This window comes from Onychomys torridus, chromosome 11, assembly GCF_903995425.1.
Source record: "Onychomys torridus chromosome 11, mOncTor1.1, whole genome shotgun sequence".
NCBI lineage: Eukaryota > Metazoa > Chordata > Mammalia > Rodentia > Cricetidae > Onychomys > Onychomys torridus.
The window spans coordinates 59,240,433-59,259,181 of record NC_050453.1 but is presented as its reverse complement, the minus strand read 5'-3'; the positions used below and the strand labels follow the sequence as shown (position 1 = coordinate 59,259,181).

At 50.0% G+C, this 18,749-nt stretch overlaps 1 protein-coding gene across 1 annotated transcript in view; it reads left to right on the top strand.

Annotated features, from left to right (window-relative positions):
- Chit1 (chitinase 1) overlaps positions 1-13,765 on the top strand; it is a 73,108-nt gene extending 59,343 nt beyond the window's left edge. Inside the window, exons 2-12 of the mRNA XM_036201977.1 lie at positions 831-886; positions 2,048-2,136; positions 4,680-4,881; positions 5,438-5,494; positions 7,215-7,380; positions 7,581-7,705; positions 8,749-8,872; positions 10,526-10,711; positions 11,678-11,785; positions 12,807-12,933; positions 13,450-13,765. Of these exons, the coding sequence (XP_036057870.1) occupies positions 831-886; positions 2,048-2,136; positions 4,680-4,881; positions 5,438-5,494; positions 7,215-7,380; positions 7,581-7,705; positions 8,749-8,872; positions 10,526-10,711; positions 11,678-11,785; positions 12,807-12,933; positions 13,450-13,694 (1,485 nt within the window). The 3' untranslated portion in view covers positions 13,695-13,765. The remainder of the gene's footprint in view (positions 1-830; positions 887-2,047; positions 2,137-4,679; positions 4,882-5,437; positions 5,495-7,214; positions 7,381-7,580; positions 7,706-8,748; positions 8,873-10,525; positions 10,712-11,677; positions 11,786-12,806; positions 12,934-13,449) is intronic.
- The last annotated feature ends 4,984 nt before the right edge of the window (positions 13,766-18,749 follow it).

Sequence of the window (18,749 nt, the reverse complement as noted above, 5' to 3'; positions counted from 1 at the left end):
TAAAATCCCTACCCAAACCCCAGGCTGTGACCATCTTTGCAAAAAAAGGTCTTTGTAGAGGTAAAGAATGAAAGGATCCTGAGGTGAGACCACACTGGATGGTGTCCTTAGAGGCAGCAAGAGAGAAGTTACAAAAATGTAGGGAAAGGCCAAGAGCGATGGAGGCAGGCAGAACGGGAATGTGCTGCCCCAGGCCAGGAAAGCCTCTAGAGAAGCCACAGCCCCGCCCCACACTCATCTCAGACTGCTTCCTTCAGAACCAGGACAAAATAAGTACCTGTTGTTTCCAGAGTCTCAGTTCATTACAGAAGCTGTAGGGAGTTATCACTGCACAGGTCTTGACTGTTGCTGAAATCTTAATTGCTGTATATCATCGTGGGTATTTTCTCAGTCATGGATAAAACAAATTAGTATCATGTAGAGAATTACACTGTGAAAATAGTTTCTTCGATCATCTTACATATGGAGGAACTTAAGTTCAAGAGAGGGCTGTGGAAGACTGGGAGACCTGATCTAGACCACAGCCACCCTGGCCTGGGAGCCCCTTGTTTTCTCCTGGACAGAATGAGGCTTGGTGCTGCCCACGGTGTCTGCCAACCCACACAAAAAGCAGAGTCACGCTTGGCCAGCAGGAAGGCAGTGCACCCTTCTCATTTCTTCCTTCTGCCTCCTGATTTGGCAATCACAAAAGTCCACTTTTCACCCTGTGATCGCTCCAGAGAAGCAAGCAAGGATTTCGAAAGAACAATGGGTTGTGTTTTCTCAACCCAGGCCCCTGAACATCCTAGCCCCCTGTTTACCTCCCGCAGCCCTTTCCTCTTCTCCCTCAGGCATCTATTTCAACACTCCTGGCTGTGCGGCAGCAGGTCCCTCGGATAAGAGCAGGGTGAGACCTGTGGAGCTGGTGTGCATGGAGCTGACATCTGCCGGAACCAGCATCATGGTGCAGTTCATGGCCTTGGCAGGTGTGTAGTCTTGGACAGGGAGAGTGGGTTGGGCCTCAAGAGCCATGGTGCATGAGGATGTGCGTGGCCTGTGGCTCCCTCATACTGTGCAAGGAAGCAAGGGAGCTAGGAGATCTTTGGTTCATTCCACCTGGCCCTGCCTCCTAACTGGACTGGAAATGCCATCCGTGAGCCTCTGCACTGGGTGTCTTTTCCCTCCTGTGACTTAGGTCCAAGGAGCAGTCACCTTCCCTAACCTTGTAATGCTTGTCCTCCAAGAAGGCAGCCTGGGGGCCAAGAACACTAGGTGTTTATACAAAATAAAATATTATTTTATGTATTTCTCTTATATATTTGTAATTTATTTTATCGTGTATGTATGGATGCCTGCATGAGTTTATGTGTACCACATGCATCCAGGTGCCCACGGTGGTCAGAAGAGGACATCAGATCCCTTGAATGGAATTATAGGCAGTTGTGAGCTACCTGGTGTGGGTGCTGGGAGTTGAACCCAGGTCCTCTGCAAGAGCAGTAAGTGCTCTTAACCACATCATCATCTCCCCAGCCTCTTCTTGCAAATTTCATGCAGATTTTTCCTTTTAGATAAAAAAGAAAATCTAAGATCACCAGAAAGGTGGGAACAAATTCTTTGAAGGATCTTGCCAGCCTTAGGTCTCCAAGGCTGCTGGGAACATTTTTAGCTGCTTGTGGCAAGTGGCAGGAATGTGAGTCCTTAGGACCAGAGGGACAGGTGCCAGGCCCATCATAAGATGGGGTCTCCTGCTCAGCCCTTCCAGACGGACTCTTCCTAGCCCTGGGATGGGTTTTCCTCTCATCCACAGAGATGTTTTTCCTCTGCATACCTCACTTGTCCCCTCTTCTCCCACAATATTCCTAAATCCACATCATGCTCTAATGCATCCTCGTAGCTAGGAAAACTTCCATCAACTCCTGGGATCAAGCCTGGGTAGAAACAGCCCCTGGCTGTCAGGTCTCGGTGTGGAGATGAACACTTTTCTCCTGGGTCTCCTCTAGAAGGAGAAAGCTTGGTTTGTATGAAGCCAACTTTGTTTGGCCACCTGCGCCCACTCTGGCTCTGCCAGCTGGGCCTATGGCACTGAGAATGGCATCCTGACTTCTGCTTCTTCTCTTGGATTATCAGGTGTGACGACTCTGTTGATGGCTCAGTGGGGTAAGTGACACCTGTATTTTAGGCCAGTACTTGCTCCCTCAGCCCAGCCCTGTTTCTGTTATACTCCCCCATTCCAGTCACTACACACACACGTGCACACACACACACACACACACACACATGCATATGCACACACACATGTAGGCATGCATGCACATATATATACACACAAACACCTTGTTTCTGTTATACTCCTCCATTCCAATCACCACACACATGTGCACACACAAAAGCACACATGGACACACACACACACACACACACACACACACACACACACACACACACACACACACAAGCTCTTGCCAAACCAGAAGAACCAACTTTGAAAGCTCAGCCCCCTGCAATTGTCCTTGTTTCCTAAAAGCTCACCGTTCCTTCTTCCAAGGTTTCTGACTCCTCACCCGCTAGCTGACTCCTTCCAGGCTGTAGAACCAGCTGTGCCCTCCTCTCTCCACTCTCCCATGTCTGTTCTCACAGCATCTGCACACTTTCTTGTATGTATCACAGTTTCTATAGTTCTTGCCTTAAACTTTTTCTCCCACAGACTCTGAGCTAAGTCCAGACCTGTGGTTCCAGCCCTGTAGCTCAGTCAGGACATGTGTGCTTGCATTTGCTGATGGGTGTGGAGCTAAGAGAGCCAGAAAGGGGGCTCCCACATCAAACAAAAAAGATCTGAGAGATCTCCCAGGCATTTCAGCAACTCAGACTCCCAGGTCCCTTTCCCATCCCACCTACTTGCTGGGCATCAGTGGTCCAGGGATGCTGGCCTCTCGGGCTCTTATTCTGCAGATGCTAAGCATGGTAGTAGCACTGGGTGTTCATCTCGCCTCTCGATCGCACAAGAGGGATCAGGCAGGAGCCCATAGAAGTAACACATATGGGAGGTAGCGAGGCTAGAGATTTCCCCGAAAGCTGAATGAAGCCCCAAGTGCCTCCAGGCTACATCGGTGTAGCACAATAAGAAGACTTTGTGTGGACTAGGAATTAATGTCTGCAAGCACCCTGAACAGGGCTCACCCTGTGTCAGCACTCAATTGTGAGCTAACAGCCATAGAGTTATCCTAAGAGACACACTGTGTGGGCGAACGTCCTTACTTCAAGAGGAGGGAGCTGGATTATATGAGCAGTTGGCTGGCATGCTAGAGGGCATGATTTCATCTAACCACCATGGTGACTGGGTGGTATAAAATGTGTTTGTAGCATCTGATGTGAGATGAGCTTCCACGTGAGCCTCCTGATTCCTTCCTGCATGGCCCTGGGGTGTCTTTTCTGGCTTGGTCTCCTCTGTCTTCCTTTTGCTATGAGGAGTTCACGAATCCACGTACACACCCCTCGTCACAAGCTCCATTCTTGAGTCATTTCTGTCAGAGCTGTTGACTACGCAAAGGTTCTTCTCTTTTGGAGCTGACCGTGTGCTCAGGGTTGGGTTCTTCATGAACTAATTTTCACTCACAGTTTCCTTACACCCCTGTCTCCTCCTCCACCTTCTCACTGACACTGGACACACAGAGAGGGACAATTGGGAGGTTATAAAAAGGAACAAAAGGAAGTCCCAGGGCCTAGATATCAACCTCACCATTCCACTAAGTCCCTGGCGTAAAATACCGCCTTGTACATTCCAGAGCCGCTCAGGAAGAAGCCCCTGAGCCCAGATGGACTAGGACAGAACAGGAGATGGACCCAGAGTTTGTCCTGACTGGTGCAGGATTGAAGACAACCATTGTTGCTCTCTGATGCCTTGGCTCAGGGCTGCCCTCCAAAGGACCGTCAGCATTTGCCCACTGGGCCTAGGGCCTCCCCTGCAGCCTTTCACAAGTTATAAAGACACCAGACACAAGCTACCCTTCCTGCACAGTATAGGCTCGTTACTGGAACCTCGGCCATGACACTGATACATGGAGGCTCTCTACAAGGAATAACAAATAAATGCAAACTGATTTAATGGAAGATTAAAGAAACATGAGCCAAGGCCTGTAACTGGAACGGACTCCCTCTACTGTTTCAGACATTTGCATTTTAATTGGCATTGTGAAGTATTCCCAGCTGTGTTTGGAAGGTTCCACCTCTCTTCCTTTGGCAAAAGAACATGTCATGTTAACTCCCTTTGGGCCTTGTGATGGGGCCGCCTAGGGCTGCCCTGGGTTTCAGGCCCTGGAGCAGATAGTCCTTGGCCAGAGGAACCTGGACTCCGGGCCTTGGTTGTCAAGGGATCAGGAGATCAGGATCTGAACACCCTTGCTCTAGCCTCTCGAGGTCATGCTGCCTGAGAAGTCTCCCAAGCTCATGAACCTCAGTTTGCACAGGGTGTAACGAGCTTGGTACTGAGGGTTCTGCCGCTGACAGGTGGCCCGTGACTAACCTGCGTAAATGCTTTCCTAACTGTGAGGTACTAGCCCAAACAAAAGCAAGCTGTCAGCCCTCAGCCCTCAGCCTAGGTATATGAGCCGCTCCTGGGCGCTGTCTACCTGGGGCAGAGACCACCAGTCCCCAGGGGCTCTTCTGACAGACATTCTTTATCCCCCCCCCCCCTTACTGGTCAGGCTGTGCTGCAAAACTGGTCTGCTACTTCACCAACTGGGCCCAGTACCGACCGGGGGCAGCTCGATTCTTACCCAGGGATGTAGACCCCAGCCTGTGTACCCACCTCATCTATGCTTTTGCTGGAATGGACAATCACCAGCTCAGCTCTGTAGAGTGGAATGACAAGCTTCTCTACCAGGAGCTGAACGGCCTAAAGAAGATGTGAGCCTAAGGGGGAGGGGAGGGGGGAGGGGGAGGGTGGACAGATTGCCCCTCCCCCTCACCCAGAAATCTCATCATCATGGCAACCCTGCCATTGACCTGCTGTGTTGCTGTGTGGTTCTGAGCAGGTCACATGGCCCCCTCCCCCTCTCTGCTTACCTGTGCTTATACAGAAGAGATATGGGTGGATGAGAGAATCCTAAAGGGCCCTTCTGGTTTAAATCTAAGATCGGGATTGCAGAACTGTTTTCTACTCTGAGGAATTTCCTTCCTCTTGGGCATGCTCTAAAATGTATCCATCTTCAGCTACTTTACAAAGCCCCTCTGAAGACTCTGGTCACTTACTTGCTGAGTTCCCTGTGTATGTACCCCTCTGTGGTGCTGCCCCAGTTAGACACAGGGTCCTCTGTGTCACCCACATCTACCCCGGTGGACTCAGCGCAGCCTGTGTACACAGGGGCATGCTCGGGCCTATTCCGACTGTTGCTCCCACCTAAGCTGTTGTTAATCCTCTAAGCTGGTGAGGTACAGCCTTGCACATCTCTTCTCTTTTCAGGAACCCCAAGCTGAAGACTTTGTTAGCCATCGGGGGCTGGACCTTTGGTACCCAGAAGTGAGTGGACATGGACAAGTGGGTGGCAGAGCCTTTGGATGGGAATGTGTCACACTGGCAGGCAGAGCCCTCCTCAGGGAAAGTAGGCCAGGCCAAAGCCTGACAAGGGGCGGGGTCCTGGACCACGGGGCTTTCCCCTCTGGTTCTAGGCCCCTCATCAGGATAGAATGGTAGTGATGCAGGCTTGGCGCCAGGTTGCCATAGATTCAGTCTTATCCCAAGACCAGAATCTAAAACAGCAGAAAGCTCCGACTGCTCCAGACTCAGTCTCCTCCTCCATGAAGTGGGAGAAGAGAGGACCAGGGGTACCAGACAGCACGCAGTGCATTTTCTCAGTGCTGAATGGGATATCTTGTCATGGAGATTGAACCTGGCTGCCAAATTATTGTCCACTTTTATTGGTGAAATTATTAAGGCCACTCCATGTAGTTAAAAGGGAGATTTATTTTGTAGGGTAACTTACAAATGAAGGGATAGATTGTAGGGTCTGGCAAAGGTATGGCGCAGTCCGGCAGTGTTCTCTGGAGAACTCTGCCTGGTCTACCTCCAGCGTCCAGGGTCCCAGAACCAAGAGAGACCTCTTCTCTCGATCCTGGGTCTTCAGCTTCCTCCCTCAGCCCCGCCTTGTGGGCGTGACCATTACCGAAGCCTCAATGGGGGTTGGAACTTGCAGGCCAATGCTGGGATGGCTACCCACTACATCACTTCTGTAATATTTTCTTATTTATGAAAATAATGAAGCTAGAAATCTCCTAAAAAAAAATCTAGGATATACAGTTCCCAAAGCTTTATATAGTTAAAAAATATTTTTTGGACTATGAGACCTTTTGAGAATCTAATGAATGCTATGACTCAACTTCCCAAAATAACACATTTTTTTTTTTTTATTAACATTGTTACAGTTTTTAGCTTGGTATTCTCAGAGACATGGACCGAAGAATTAACACCATTAATTTAACTGAGTTAAAAGTTAATAAAAATAGAATCAAGAATTCTTTGGGGGTCTACCAAAGAGGGAAGATGGGGGAAAGGTGTCCCTGGGGCCAATGTAGAATTCAGATGATCTCTGGACAGCGCAAAGGCTAACAAGCCCAGCATACAGTCCTCCACTTCATCTGCCAGGGAGCTCAAGCAGGGGGCCCCCAGGTTCCAGGTTTTTGTTGGTCTCACTGCTTGCCCCCTAACTGCTCCACAAGCATCTGTACCTTTTCTCCGAATCTCCTGGAGAGTAGGGGTGGGGGTAGTTCTGATTGACAGTCAGACAGTTCCAGGGGCTTCACAGAGCTTGGGGCAGCCCTGGTGACATTGACTTTCGGGGTTAGGAAGCACTTTTTTTTTCCTTTCCTGAACTAGGCCCCTAACCTGTCAGCAAATATCCCAGCAGCCTCGGGGCAGCCATCTTAGAGCCCTTCCTGGTGTAAACTCAAGATTGGGATCCCGAGTACTTTTGTTTTGCTTTGTTTTTTTGGTTTTTTTGTTTGTTTGTTTTTGTTTTTCAAGACAGGGTTTCTCTGTGTAGCTTTGCGCCTTTCCTGGAACTCACTTGGTAGCCCAGGCTGGCTTCGAACTCACAGAGATCTGCCTGGCTCTGCCTCCCGAGTGCTGGGATTAAAGGCGTGCGCCACCACCGCCCAGCCCGAGTATTTTTTTACTCGTCGGTGAGCAAAACAGTGGCCTCTGGTCTAGCCCAGTCAGTCACACCCCTTCCATCATTTCACAGGTTCACAGATATGGTGGCCACAGCCAACAACAGGCAGATCTTTGTCAACTCGGCCATAAGGTTCCTGCGCATTCACGGTTTTGATGGCCTTGACCTTGACTGGGAGTACCCAGGAAGCCGTGGGAGCCCAGCAGTAGACAAAGAGAGATTCACAGGCTTGCTACAAGTATGGCTGGGTGGTTCTAGAGTCACCCAGTCTGCCAAGTGACTCGGTGGTGGCCCTACAGTGTCTGAGTGCTGTTCTGTCCCCAGGGGCAGCAGCTTCAGACCCCAGAGTGTGAACACCTGGGGTGGGGGTGGGGGGGTAAGAGGGTGGGGAGTCCTGCCAGCTCCTGCCTCTGCCTTCATTCTGAATTCCTACCACAGGACTTGGCTACGGCCTTCCAGGAGGAAGCCCAGACCTCAGGGAAGGAACGACTCCTTCTGACGGCAGCTGTGCCAGCTGGGCAAGACCATGTGGATGCTGGCTATGAGGTGGACAAGATGGCTCTGTGAGTCTCAGGCCGTCTACTTAAAACCCATGTCCTCCAAGGCTGGAGAGGCCCAGGGTGGTTGAGCTTCCCAGAAATGGAGCAGATCTTTGCCTCCAAGATGTGGCTTTCATGGAGTTGGTGGTGGCACACACCTTTAATCCCAGCACTCCGGAGGCAGAGGCAGGCGGATCTCTGAGTTCGAGGACAGCCTGATCTACAGAGAGAGTTCCTCCAGGACAGCCAGGGGTACACAGAGAAATCCTGTCTTGAAAAAAACAAACAAATAACAACAACAAAAAAAAGATGTGGCTTTCAGATGCTACCAGGTGTCTGGGAAGTCTGTTTCCTGTATCTGCTGCTCTATTATTACAGATCTTTTATGCAGGGGTGGGGGTGGAGTGGTTCTTTTCTTCTTTGGGAACTCACTGGTAAAGAAAGAATACCTTTGGGGCACAGAGGGAGAGCAAAGCCCTTAAGCATCTCCAAGAATAGGGGAGGTCACATGTTAGCTCCATGGTGTGGTCTGTGGAGCTGCAGCCTTTACCACACTTAAGAGCTAGTATGACGATATGCATGTGCCTTTATTCCCAGCACTCAGGAAGTGGAGGCAGGTGGGTCTTTATGGGTCTAAAACCATCCTGCTCTACACAGTGAGTTCCAGGCCAGCTAGATAGAGAGATTGTGCATGTGCGGGGGCGGGGGCATTAGAAATATAGCCTGCTGAGCAAACACCTACATTTCAGTGAGATTCTCAGGGGACTTGTGTAATAAAAGCTTGGGAAACACTGAGCTAGATTGCTTCCAAAATGGCAAAATCAAACCAGCTGTCATGCACAGAATGGGAAGCACCCGAGGGTGCAGAAGGGACGGTAAGTAGGGGGAGGCCACCAAAGACAATGGCCAACCCCGCAGTGCGTATGAGGCTGCTCTAAGAGGGAGGGATGGAGAATGCCACGAACAGAGCCAGAAGTGAGCCTACCATCCCTACGCTGCCTCCCCACCCACTCCCTGAGGGAAGCATCTCCCACCCATGTTCTCACCTCTCCCTACGCCTCCTGCAGGAGCTTGGATTTCATCAACCTTATGGCCTATGACTTTCACGGCTCCTGGGAAAAGACCACAGGACACAACAGCCCCCTCTACAAAAGGCAAGAAGAGCCTGAGACAGCCACCGGGCTCAACGTGGTAAGTGGTCAGCGGGTGAGACAGGGATCCTCCATCCAGTCGGACCTGCTCAGTGGCCTCATTTGAACCCCAAGCCCAAATGGAAAAGCAAGTAAAACACCAGGGTTTCCCTGTTCTCTCTTTATTCTGTCCTGCTCTCCAGATGGCAAAGCCTCTCTTCTCTGCAGCGTGTTAGATAACAGAGCAAGTCACTTTAATGACATCAGACACACAGGGGACCAATGGGGAAGCCTCCTTGGAACTTGACTCTCCAGCCAATGTGGTTCCCACGTGTTTCACATCCTCATCCCTTGTCCAAAGTTGATATCACCGATGAGAGTGTTACTCAAGAAGGAACTACCCAGCCTCAGAACAATGCAGGCTAGCCTTAGACTGCAGTTGGGTTTTCCTGCCCAACTCTTTCTCCTGAGAAGTCTGGATACTTTCCATAAGCCCAGTCTATGCTTACAAGTTGAGAATAACTGGATCATTTCTCTTTCTTAAGAAACCACCACCATGCCTCCTAAATTAGAATGCCTTTTGCTTTTGGAGTCCTGTATCTCTACGTTGGCTGGAGTGGGACATTTTTCTCTCTGTTTCTCTTTCACAAAGTTCCTACTGTGGGCTGGAGAGTCACATCAGGCTTGACTGCTCACCTCATCTGGAAAACAGCATGGGTTTTAAAGGAAGCTAAGTAGCTCAGCCAAGTGGGAGACACAAGGCTGGCTGGCATGTGGGGAGGAGGCCTCACAGCTTGGTGTTCTCTGGACTGGAAAAGGAGGTCTTTCCCTTTGACCACAGGTATTCTACTTGCTGCACTGTGTCGGAGGATTGCTTCTGGCCAGAGGAGTCTCTTGTTTAAACATTTTTTTTTTTAAAGCGTCATTCAAGTTGACAGGGGGACCCAAGTTTTTCTCTCAGAAAGCTGGGGTTTGATCACAGGTGAATTCTTAAACCAGCAAAAAGAAATCAATGCAGTGAAACTGTCCTTTACCTGTCCAGGAAAACAAGCCACAGTCTAGGCCTGAAGAATGACTTCTTCCAATACTTACTCAGTATGATGAGATTACATGTCTCTTCCAGCCATAGATAGGCCTAAGATTACACACCAAAGACCATATGACTGTGGAAATGCCTTCTTCAGAGGTGGGTGGTTAAACCCTGGGCATGCAGACCCAAGGACCCGACCTTGTTCTCAGGTGAATCTTATGACAATAATAGGTAACAGACAAAATGCTCACAACTTCCTGTGTTGCATCTGCTAGGTTCCTACACACACCCAGCCCTTGAATTCAAATGGCTGTTTGTATTAGTTTTATTCTAAACACTTTGCTGAGTGAGGCAGGAAATTCTGTCTGCATTCCTCAGAGATGTATGCCAAGCCTCTAGGACAGAGCCTGGCACACAATAGACTATGGGTGACTGTTTGTTCTGAAATAGTTGCCTGGTTCCAAAGCCCCGAATCTGGCTATTGGACCTTGCAGCTTCTCTCATAGGGTTTAGGAGTCTAAGGTGGGATTGAAAGAAGATGGGCATGAATGGGATGCATATGAAGAGCCTTGGGTCCAGCAGAGGAGACCTCCCCCATTCTCAGAGGAGAATAGAACCCCATTCTCAGAATCAGAATCAGAACTAAGGTAAAGGCAGATTAACCATGCCTTCCTTCTCTACCAGGAGGCTGCTGTGCAGCTCTGGCTACAGAAGGGGATGCCTGCCAGCAAACTGATCCTCGGCATGCCCACCTATGGACGTTCCTTCACCCTGGCCTCCTCATCAGACAACAGAGTTGGGGCCCCAGCCACAGGGCCTGGTGCTCCAGGTCCCTATACAAGGGAAGGAGGAATATTGGCTTACTTTGAGGTAAGAAGGCCTTTAGCTATCCTGAGCATGGTGGAGGGCCAGGGGTTCCTGGGAGGTGAGAGGACTTCTCCTGTAGTTGCTGAATAAAGGTGGTAAGCATGGAGAATTCAGGCCAAGGGTACTCCATTCTATCCTGGCCATCTTGTGTATATCCTTAAGCTCAGGAAAGTGACCTCTAAATCCACAGTTCTAGGCTACTCCATAGAATCCACTATATTCTCTGCTTCCTCAGATAAGAATTTCTCAACCTCTAGTCTCCTCTTGGCATGAGGGGTCAGGTACTGTTAGTCCCAAAGATTCGAAGAGAAAGACCACTGACCCAAATAATCATAGCCAAAATCATTAAAGAAAGCGTCTTTAAAATTCTGTACACTGGGTTGGGGATTTAGCTCAGTGGTAGAGCACTTGCCTGGCAAGCATAAGGCCCTGGGTTCAGTTCTCAGCTCTGAAAAAAAAAATTCATGTACACAAGCTACCTTCCCCTAAGGCAAGATTCAAGAGGTCAGCATTAGATCTGGGGAAGATAAGGTTTTTATAGCTCAGGGATATGGGGGTTTCCAAATGGGGGATTTGTCAGGCAAATGGGTGGGGTTATAGGAGCAGAACATAAGCATAACAAGTTAGTCATAATGACCTCATGAAACAAAGACATGATTGCAAGGTGGTTATAACAAGGTAGTCATAACAACAGGTGGTCATAACAACCTTTTTGAAACAAAAACATGATTGCCATTTCCTGGAAAAGGCAGTACAGAACCTTGTGTAGTTAAGGTTACAGGTGGGGCATAATCCAATCCTTGAGAAATAAAAATTTTATCATAAAAAGTAATGCACCCAGTTCGTCTTAAAGGATGGCTTTTAAGCCTAAGGTGGAGGCAGGCTTGTTTGTCAGGGCCACTAGGGTTCTTCTTCCTCCCTAATATGGCTCTGTTCTTCTTCCTCCCTAATATGGCTCTGTTCCTATAGGTCTGCTCCTGGAAAGGAGAACACAGAATCAAGGACCAGAAGGTGCCCTACGTCTTCCAAGACAACCAGTGGGTGGGATTTGATGACATGGAGAGTTTCAGAGCTAAGGTGAGGTCCAGCCCTAATGGGAGAGTGTGGCCCCTGGCAGATCTAAGGCCTCCAGCACTCCAGCTCTCTTCATGGATGAATGTTCCTGTGCTCCATTTCCCCCTCTTCATGTGACAGTATTTTGAACATTTATCACCTATTGATGAAGAAAAGGCACAATGAAGGCTGGGGATGTAGCTCAGTGATAGTGTGCTTGCCTGGCATGTACAAGGCCTAGGGTTCAGTCCCCAGTGCAGAGAAACACATATGCACACTCACTCAGAGAGAGAGATGGAGTGGGGGGATTTCTCTACGTGAGTAGTCTTCTTGACAAGATTTGTATTTTACCAAAATACTAACTCTATAGGCACATTGAAAGGAGAAATACGTGTGGTGGGTGGGACATGTGATTTTATCCAGTCTGTTGGCCAGATTTGGAGCATATTCATGTCATTGACTTACTTACAGGACCCCTTCATCCTGCCCAATATGGGTTCCTTTATGTGTTTCCTCTTCTCAGAAGAGATCCTTAGCTCCCGTGACAGAGACAGAGCTACATTTTTTGTCAGCAGGCCTCATGGGACAGACAGTGGCAGGGACTTTCAGATTCCCACAGGGAAGTGTAGATGCTGTTCAAGGAGATGGGAGGAAAGAGTGTGGAGGAAGTGTGCTTGAGGCAAGTCCTAAGGCCTAGAATGTAGTCATATAGGGAGGAAACTGTAGGCGGACAGAGTGGAGAAGGCAGAGATGGACTCTGAGAACAGGGTGGGACCCATGAAGGACAGTGAGGCCAGTAATAGGCCCAAACCCCCCTAACCGTTAGCTCTCAGACACACTCCACATCATGGTGCCCTGAAGATCTCTGAGGGAACACACAGCCACAGTATATTTCCTCAGGAATCTGAGGGTGATGAAGAAATGAAGATATGAAGACAAAGCTTGCTTCAGGAAGCTGAGACCTGATTTCCTGTAGTAACTGAGACTGTAACAACCAGTAGGTAATACTTAGATCACTTACACCTGCTCATCCCCCCACCCCCAGGTCAGCTATCTGAAACAGAAGGGGCTGGGAGGGGCCATGGTCTGGGCCCTGGACTTGGACGACTTCACAGGCGCCTTCTGCAACCAGGGCCAGTACCCTCTCATCCGGACGCTGCGGCAGGAGCTGGGTGAGTAAGGGGCAGGGGACCAGAGGCTGAATTCAGAGAGTGGGGTGCACACCTACCCCTCTCATAAGCCTTTCTTATGAGGAAACAACTGTGCCCCAATATTGTGATTTCTCAAATTCATGCACCCCAGGAGCTAAGGAAACTGTTGAAACGATGCACTTTCGCACCCCTTTCCTGTTTCTTATTGGCAATACATGCCAGAGTGTGGTAACGGATTCCCTCCAAAGGTCTCAGCCTGGGGACAGCTGTTTGCTCTTACCAAGAAGAAAGCCAGCGCTCACCCTATTGTGTGGGACCCCCTAGCTGCCCCTCACCATTGTATGGCTAGGTCACCAGCTGCTTACAACTGTATAGCCCAGGTTGTCTTCCAGGCTGTGCCTAGCTGTAGTTGTGGCTGTGGTCTGGATGTGGTGTGTGAAGAGCTGGGCTTCCGCCTCCTGCGGCTGCTGCTGTGTGTTGGCCTGTGGTTTGGAATCTGTTGGGCCAGGATCGGTTGTATCTTCCTTGTCTTCCTAGATCTTCCATCCACACCTCCAAGAAGCCCAGAACAGGAAGCACCTGGACCACACCAGCTTCCTGAGCCAGAGCAAGGACCCAGCCCAGGGCTAGATACCTTCTGCCAAGGCAAAGCTGACGGTCTCTACCCCAACCCTGGAGAAAAATCCAGTTACTACAGCTGTGCAGGGGGGCGGCTGTTTCAGCAGAGCTGCCCCCCAGGCTTGGTGTTCAGTGACTCTTGCAAGTGCTGTACTTGGAGCTGAGTCCCTGGAACCCCATCCACTCCAGCCTGAGGCCAGGCCTGGGGTTCCCCCAACAGCCTGCCTCTGCTTTCCCTGGGGGCTGCAGGCTTCTCCATTCTTTCAGTGACCCGGCCTCTGCTCAGCTTCCTGGCTTCCTTTTTGTGTCTTCTGGGCTGCCCCTTTACCTGCAAATAAACTTTTAGTTTTCACCCCTGATGTGATGTAGTAACTCAAAGAGGCTAAGGCATGCCGTTGATTCAGAAACTTCCCTAAGGGAGCAAGAGAAGGCAAAGGTCAGAGCCAGAAGGTCCATTCAGGATGTGCCACATCCCATGAAAGTCTCACCTCACTGAGTCCACGTGCCAGCATACAGGTGACAGCTTACAGGGCGTGGACAGGCTGCACACATCCACTGGTCCTTGTTTGGGGAGCCTTTGGGGAAAGATGCTTAACCTCTGCTTGACAGTTATTTCCCCGATGGACACGTGATGGCAGCAGAGAAGAGCTTTTCCCAGTTTACCTCTGCTGCTGCTAGTGAAGCCAGCAGTCTTGGGTGGACTGAGCCCACCTGCCTGGGCTTGAGCACTCTCCATGTGGACTATCTTGTTACTAAGCATTCACTTGGAAATGAAGCCTCTTGGGGGTTTTTCACCTGTCTCATCTTGACGCCCCCCCCCCAGTAGGTAGCAAACACAGAATGATTATTTTACAGGCACCTCAATTGAAGACTGATTGATTCTAGCCAGTTCTGAGTCCAGAACAAAGGCCAAAACAAACAAACAAACAAACAAAAACAACAACAAAAAAACAGGCCAAGACAGGCATGTGCCCTGATGACCACCTATTAAAGAGTGATCTACCTGGGTAGGGTGTCACATGCCTACAATCTCAGTACTCATGGGGCTGAAGCAGGAGGATTTTGAGCACCAGGGCAGCCTGGACTATATAATGAGATACTGTCACTGTCCCAAACAAACAACCAAAAATAAAAGAGCAAGTGAATAATACACATCTCTTGCAGCTTCAGGTGTTGCATTTAAAGAAAATATTCACGTTCCTTAAAAGTCCATCCTGTCCCGCACTTTCCTGGTTTGGGGAGGTGACTCGGATGGGCTGTTAGGGGTGAATTTGGTCAGGGAGAGGGTGGTAACTGGGTTCCTGTTGGGGCGCATCCACAAGGCCCTCAGAATGCCTCGTCCATGCCTGCACCCTGCCTGCCCTCTGGCCTTCTGCAGTCCATCCTGCTGCCCAGAACGGCCTGCTTTGCACATATTCCCACCCTCTGGGCTCTGAACCTGAAGAAATCCCTTAACGGTTTAGAGCAGGGTCCAGGGGCAGCTTCCTTATGGAGCATGCCTGAGTGCGGGAATGACTATAGGCCCACCCTGTACTAATGGCTTCAGATGAGGAAACAGTCTGGGGGTTCCTTCTGTCAGATGGGGGCTCTCCTGCTGTCTGGGTGACTGGGAGGGGATATCTGGTGCCTGGTTGAGAGTCAGCATCTGCTGGCTAAGAAGCCAACACACTCCCATGTCAGTACAATATGCTCTCCTGAGAGTTCAAATGGCCAAAGTCCTCCCAGATAGCAAACCTTTTGTCTGGGCTAGTTTTATCCATAGGGAAGTATGGCCCATGGCCTCTCTCTGGTGTTCATGATCCCATTCCCACCCTACCCCCAAGACCCATGCCCTGCCTCAGCCCAGGCAGGTCACCTCTCACTCAGACATGGCTTTTCTCTGCTCTCTCGGCTCCCTGACTCTCCCTTCTTCATACCCAACCAGCTTGATCTTTACAAATCAGGGATCTAATCCAATCACTTCCTTGCTTAGAAATGATTAATAGCTTTCCCAACTTAAGGAATAAAGTCCTTAGCAGCAGCTGCAGCAGCGTTGAGACCCCTGCCAGGCCCTGGCCTCTTTTCCCAATCTGATCTCTTACCACACGAATTCTGTCCCCTAGCACCTAGCTGTCCATGTTAACCTCAGCCATCCAGATCCCAGCTGGGCACCTCCAGGCAGCCCCCTCACCCAGCTTACCCAGGGGCGCCCCCTTTTCTGAGTGGATCTTTCTGAGTCTGGAGCACTCAGTACACCTAAAGCTATTTGTGCTCATGTTGATGTTTCTGCCTCCACTGTGGTCTCTGGGCCTGTGGTCCTGTGTCCTCCACTACAGCTGCCTCTCTCCCCACAAGCCGAGCACCTGTAACATCTCAATCCTGGAGTCGGGTGGCACGTGGGGGTGGGGCAGTGTGCAGTTCGGGGTGGGGTGGGGTGGGAGGTAGTGCAACATGTCTGGGGTTGGCCTTTCCGGGGCCAATATCAATATTCAGCAGACAGTGAACAAATGGGACACTTTCAGGTGATAGTGAGTGCTACAAAGGACAGCCTGTGTGGCTGCAGACTGGAAGTGGGTGTGGGTGGGACTACTAAACAGTGTGGTTGGAAAGATCCCTCAGCGGAGGTCACTTCCTAAAATCCCCAAAGACTTGTTCATGTCATCCTCAGATGTTGGGTCATTATGGGTGGCCCGCTCTTCCCTGGCTGCTTGGTTGACTTAGTTCAAAGGCCAGAGCCCCTGTCTTGGTTCTCCTCACTCACCTTGCCCTGGCCCTGATCCTTCCTCTAGCATGATGTCTTATTCAAAATGCCGGTTCAGTGACGGCCATTATGGCCTCGTGCCCATGTCTCCCAGAACAACGCCTATTTCTCTGAATCTTAGGCCAACTGCCGTCCCAGTTCTCATCTTATTGGTGGCCTTGTAGGTAATAACAGGAGTGGTCAGGCCTTTGTGTCCCTGCCTCGGTCCAGGCCAGCTCCGTCAGTGACCAGGCACTCTGGGGCTCTGTTCAGTGTGGCTTATCACCCCCCTTCACCACCCCAGGCTGCACTACAGGGCAAGTGTCTTACTCTTGACAGTGTAGTCACCCACACAGAGCCAGCCTTGGGTTGTCTCCTGTAGGACCTTCCCATGGGCCTTGGCACATCAGAGATGCCACCCTGTAGCATGGCCTACCTCATTCAGGTCTGCAACTGTGGTTCTCGGCGGACAGTGAACTCTGTCCCCAGATCTCAGGCTCCTCAGACACTGGTTCTCTTCTTCTGTTGTTCATGCTTGAAGCTCAGTAAAAAAATCAGGTCATTTGTTTCCTGTTTTTAAAAATTTTAGTGTAGTACTAGAGACGGAGCACCATGCTTTGCGCATACAGGACAAAGCCTCCACTGGGGACTGCTAAGCGAAATTCCCAGATCGTTTCCTCCCATTTTATCTTCCTGTATAGAAATCAGTTCTGCACTCCAGAGAATTCCCCTACTGAAGGACCATCGCGCAACGGGGCACTGCCCTCCAGAGCTTACCTATTAAGCATCATTTGTCCTTTAATGTCAGCATCCAGCTGCTAGGAATGAACATTTCTTGCCTGCATGGGGACCATACAAGGCAGGGATGAGTCACGTGGTCAAGATTTATGGAGTGAACCCAATTCCTTTAACACTCGCGTGTGTCCCTATAAAGTATCATCTATCATCCTCTAGTCACAGGGCCAGTGTGTAGCAAAGTGGGCGTTTAGATAAGACTCCTAGCCTAGGTTTGTGCTCAAACCACTGTGGACATTTCCTTCCTGGGTGAAAGCCCTCGCAATGCAATTGCCTCCTCTACCCTCTGTGATGGACAGACCCAAGGTATGTGTGCTGAGCGTCTACACTGTACTACCCATGCATCTGTGCTGGGCTATCCATACATTACTGAGTGCCTTGATTTCTCACTGTCACTCCTACAGGACCTCACATGCGGGCACAGGTTCCAGGGCCATGTCCAAGTCAAGATAATGAGGGAGGCAGGGCCTGCCCCAGATCTACTTCTTGCCCCCTGTCCCTCTCCTGTCTTTAAACCACAGCTCTTTCCTCTATAAAGTCCAATTATACAGGTGGCCTGGGCATATAAAATTAACGAAGCTTGAAAACTCTGTTTCTTGAGCATTTGCCAGGTGCCAGCAGCTAGTTGGGGCTGGGGTGGGGTTTACAAGGAGTGATATTGCCTAACAGCATTTGCCATTGGCAGGAGGGCCAGCAAGCTGCAGGGCTGTTACCTCCAATCGTGGGAAGGCCAGTTCCAGATGGAGGGGGAAGACTTCATCTCTGATACTGTGTACCGCTGCAGGATGATAAGGACAGGCCAAGTCTGGCCTTACTTGTCCTTATTTAGTTCTCTACATACAAGGTGTGCTGTGGAATAATGCTTTTGTACACTGGTTTAATAAAACACTGATTGGCCAGTAGCCAGGCAGGAAACACATGAGGGATAAGCAGACAAGGAGATTTCTAGAAAGAGGAAGGCTGAATCAGGAGATGCCAGCCTGCCGGCCAGGGAGCAGCATGTAATGACACACAGGTAAAGCCACAGAACACGTGGTGACACATAGATGAACAGAAATGGGCTGGGTTTAGGTATAGGAGCTAGTTGGTGGTTAGCCTGAGCTAATGGCCAAGCAGTTTTAATTACTGTAAGTCTCTGTGTGTTTACTTGGGTCTGAGCCGCTGCAGACGGGGTGGAACACAGGAAAACCTTCGGCTACTAAGGTGCCTTCTTATCTTTTCTGGGTGACTTCCTGCTCCCATTGCCTGAGAGAGACATCCCTCCTCTCTTTCTGAAGTTCAGCAAGCATCATTCTTAAACCAGCCTTATTCTGTGTACCCGCCAGACTACCTGTTACCTCCACAATCATTTTAACTTATCAAGTAGATAATGCAGCCCAGGGTGGCCTCTGTGCCCAGGCTTGGATTGTTAGTGCTGGAATTGGAGTGTAGAGTTTGAAAAGAATGTGTGGTTAAGGGCCTGAGAAATGCCTCAGTGGTTAAGAGCACTGGCTGCCTTTCCAGAGAATAGGACTTGGATTCCATTCCCAGCACCCACATGGTGGCTCACAACAGTCTGTAACTCCAGTTCCAGGGGGTCTGACACCCTCTTCTGGTCTCCCTGGGCACCATGCATCCAAGTGGTACACAGACAAATGTGCAAGGTAAAATACCCACATACATAAAAATAAATGTTTTTTGTTGTTGTTTATTGAGAGAGGGTTTC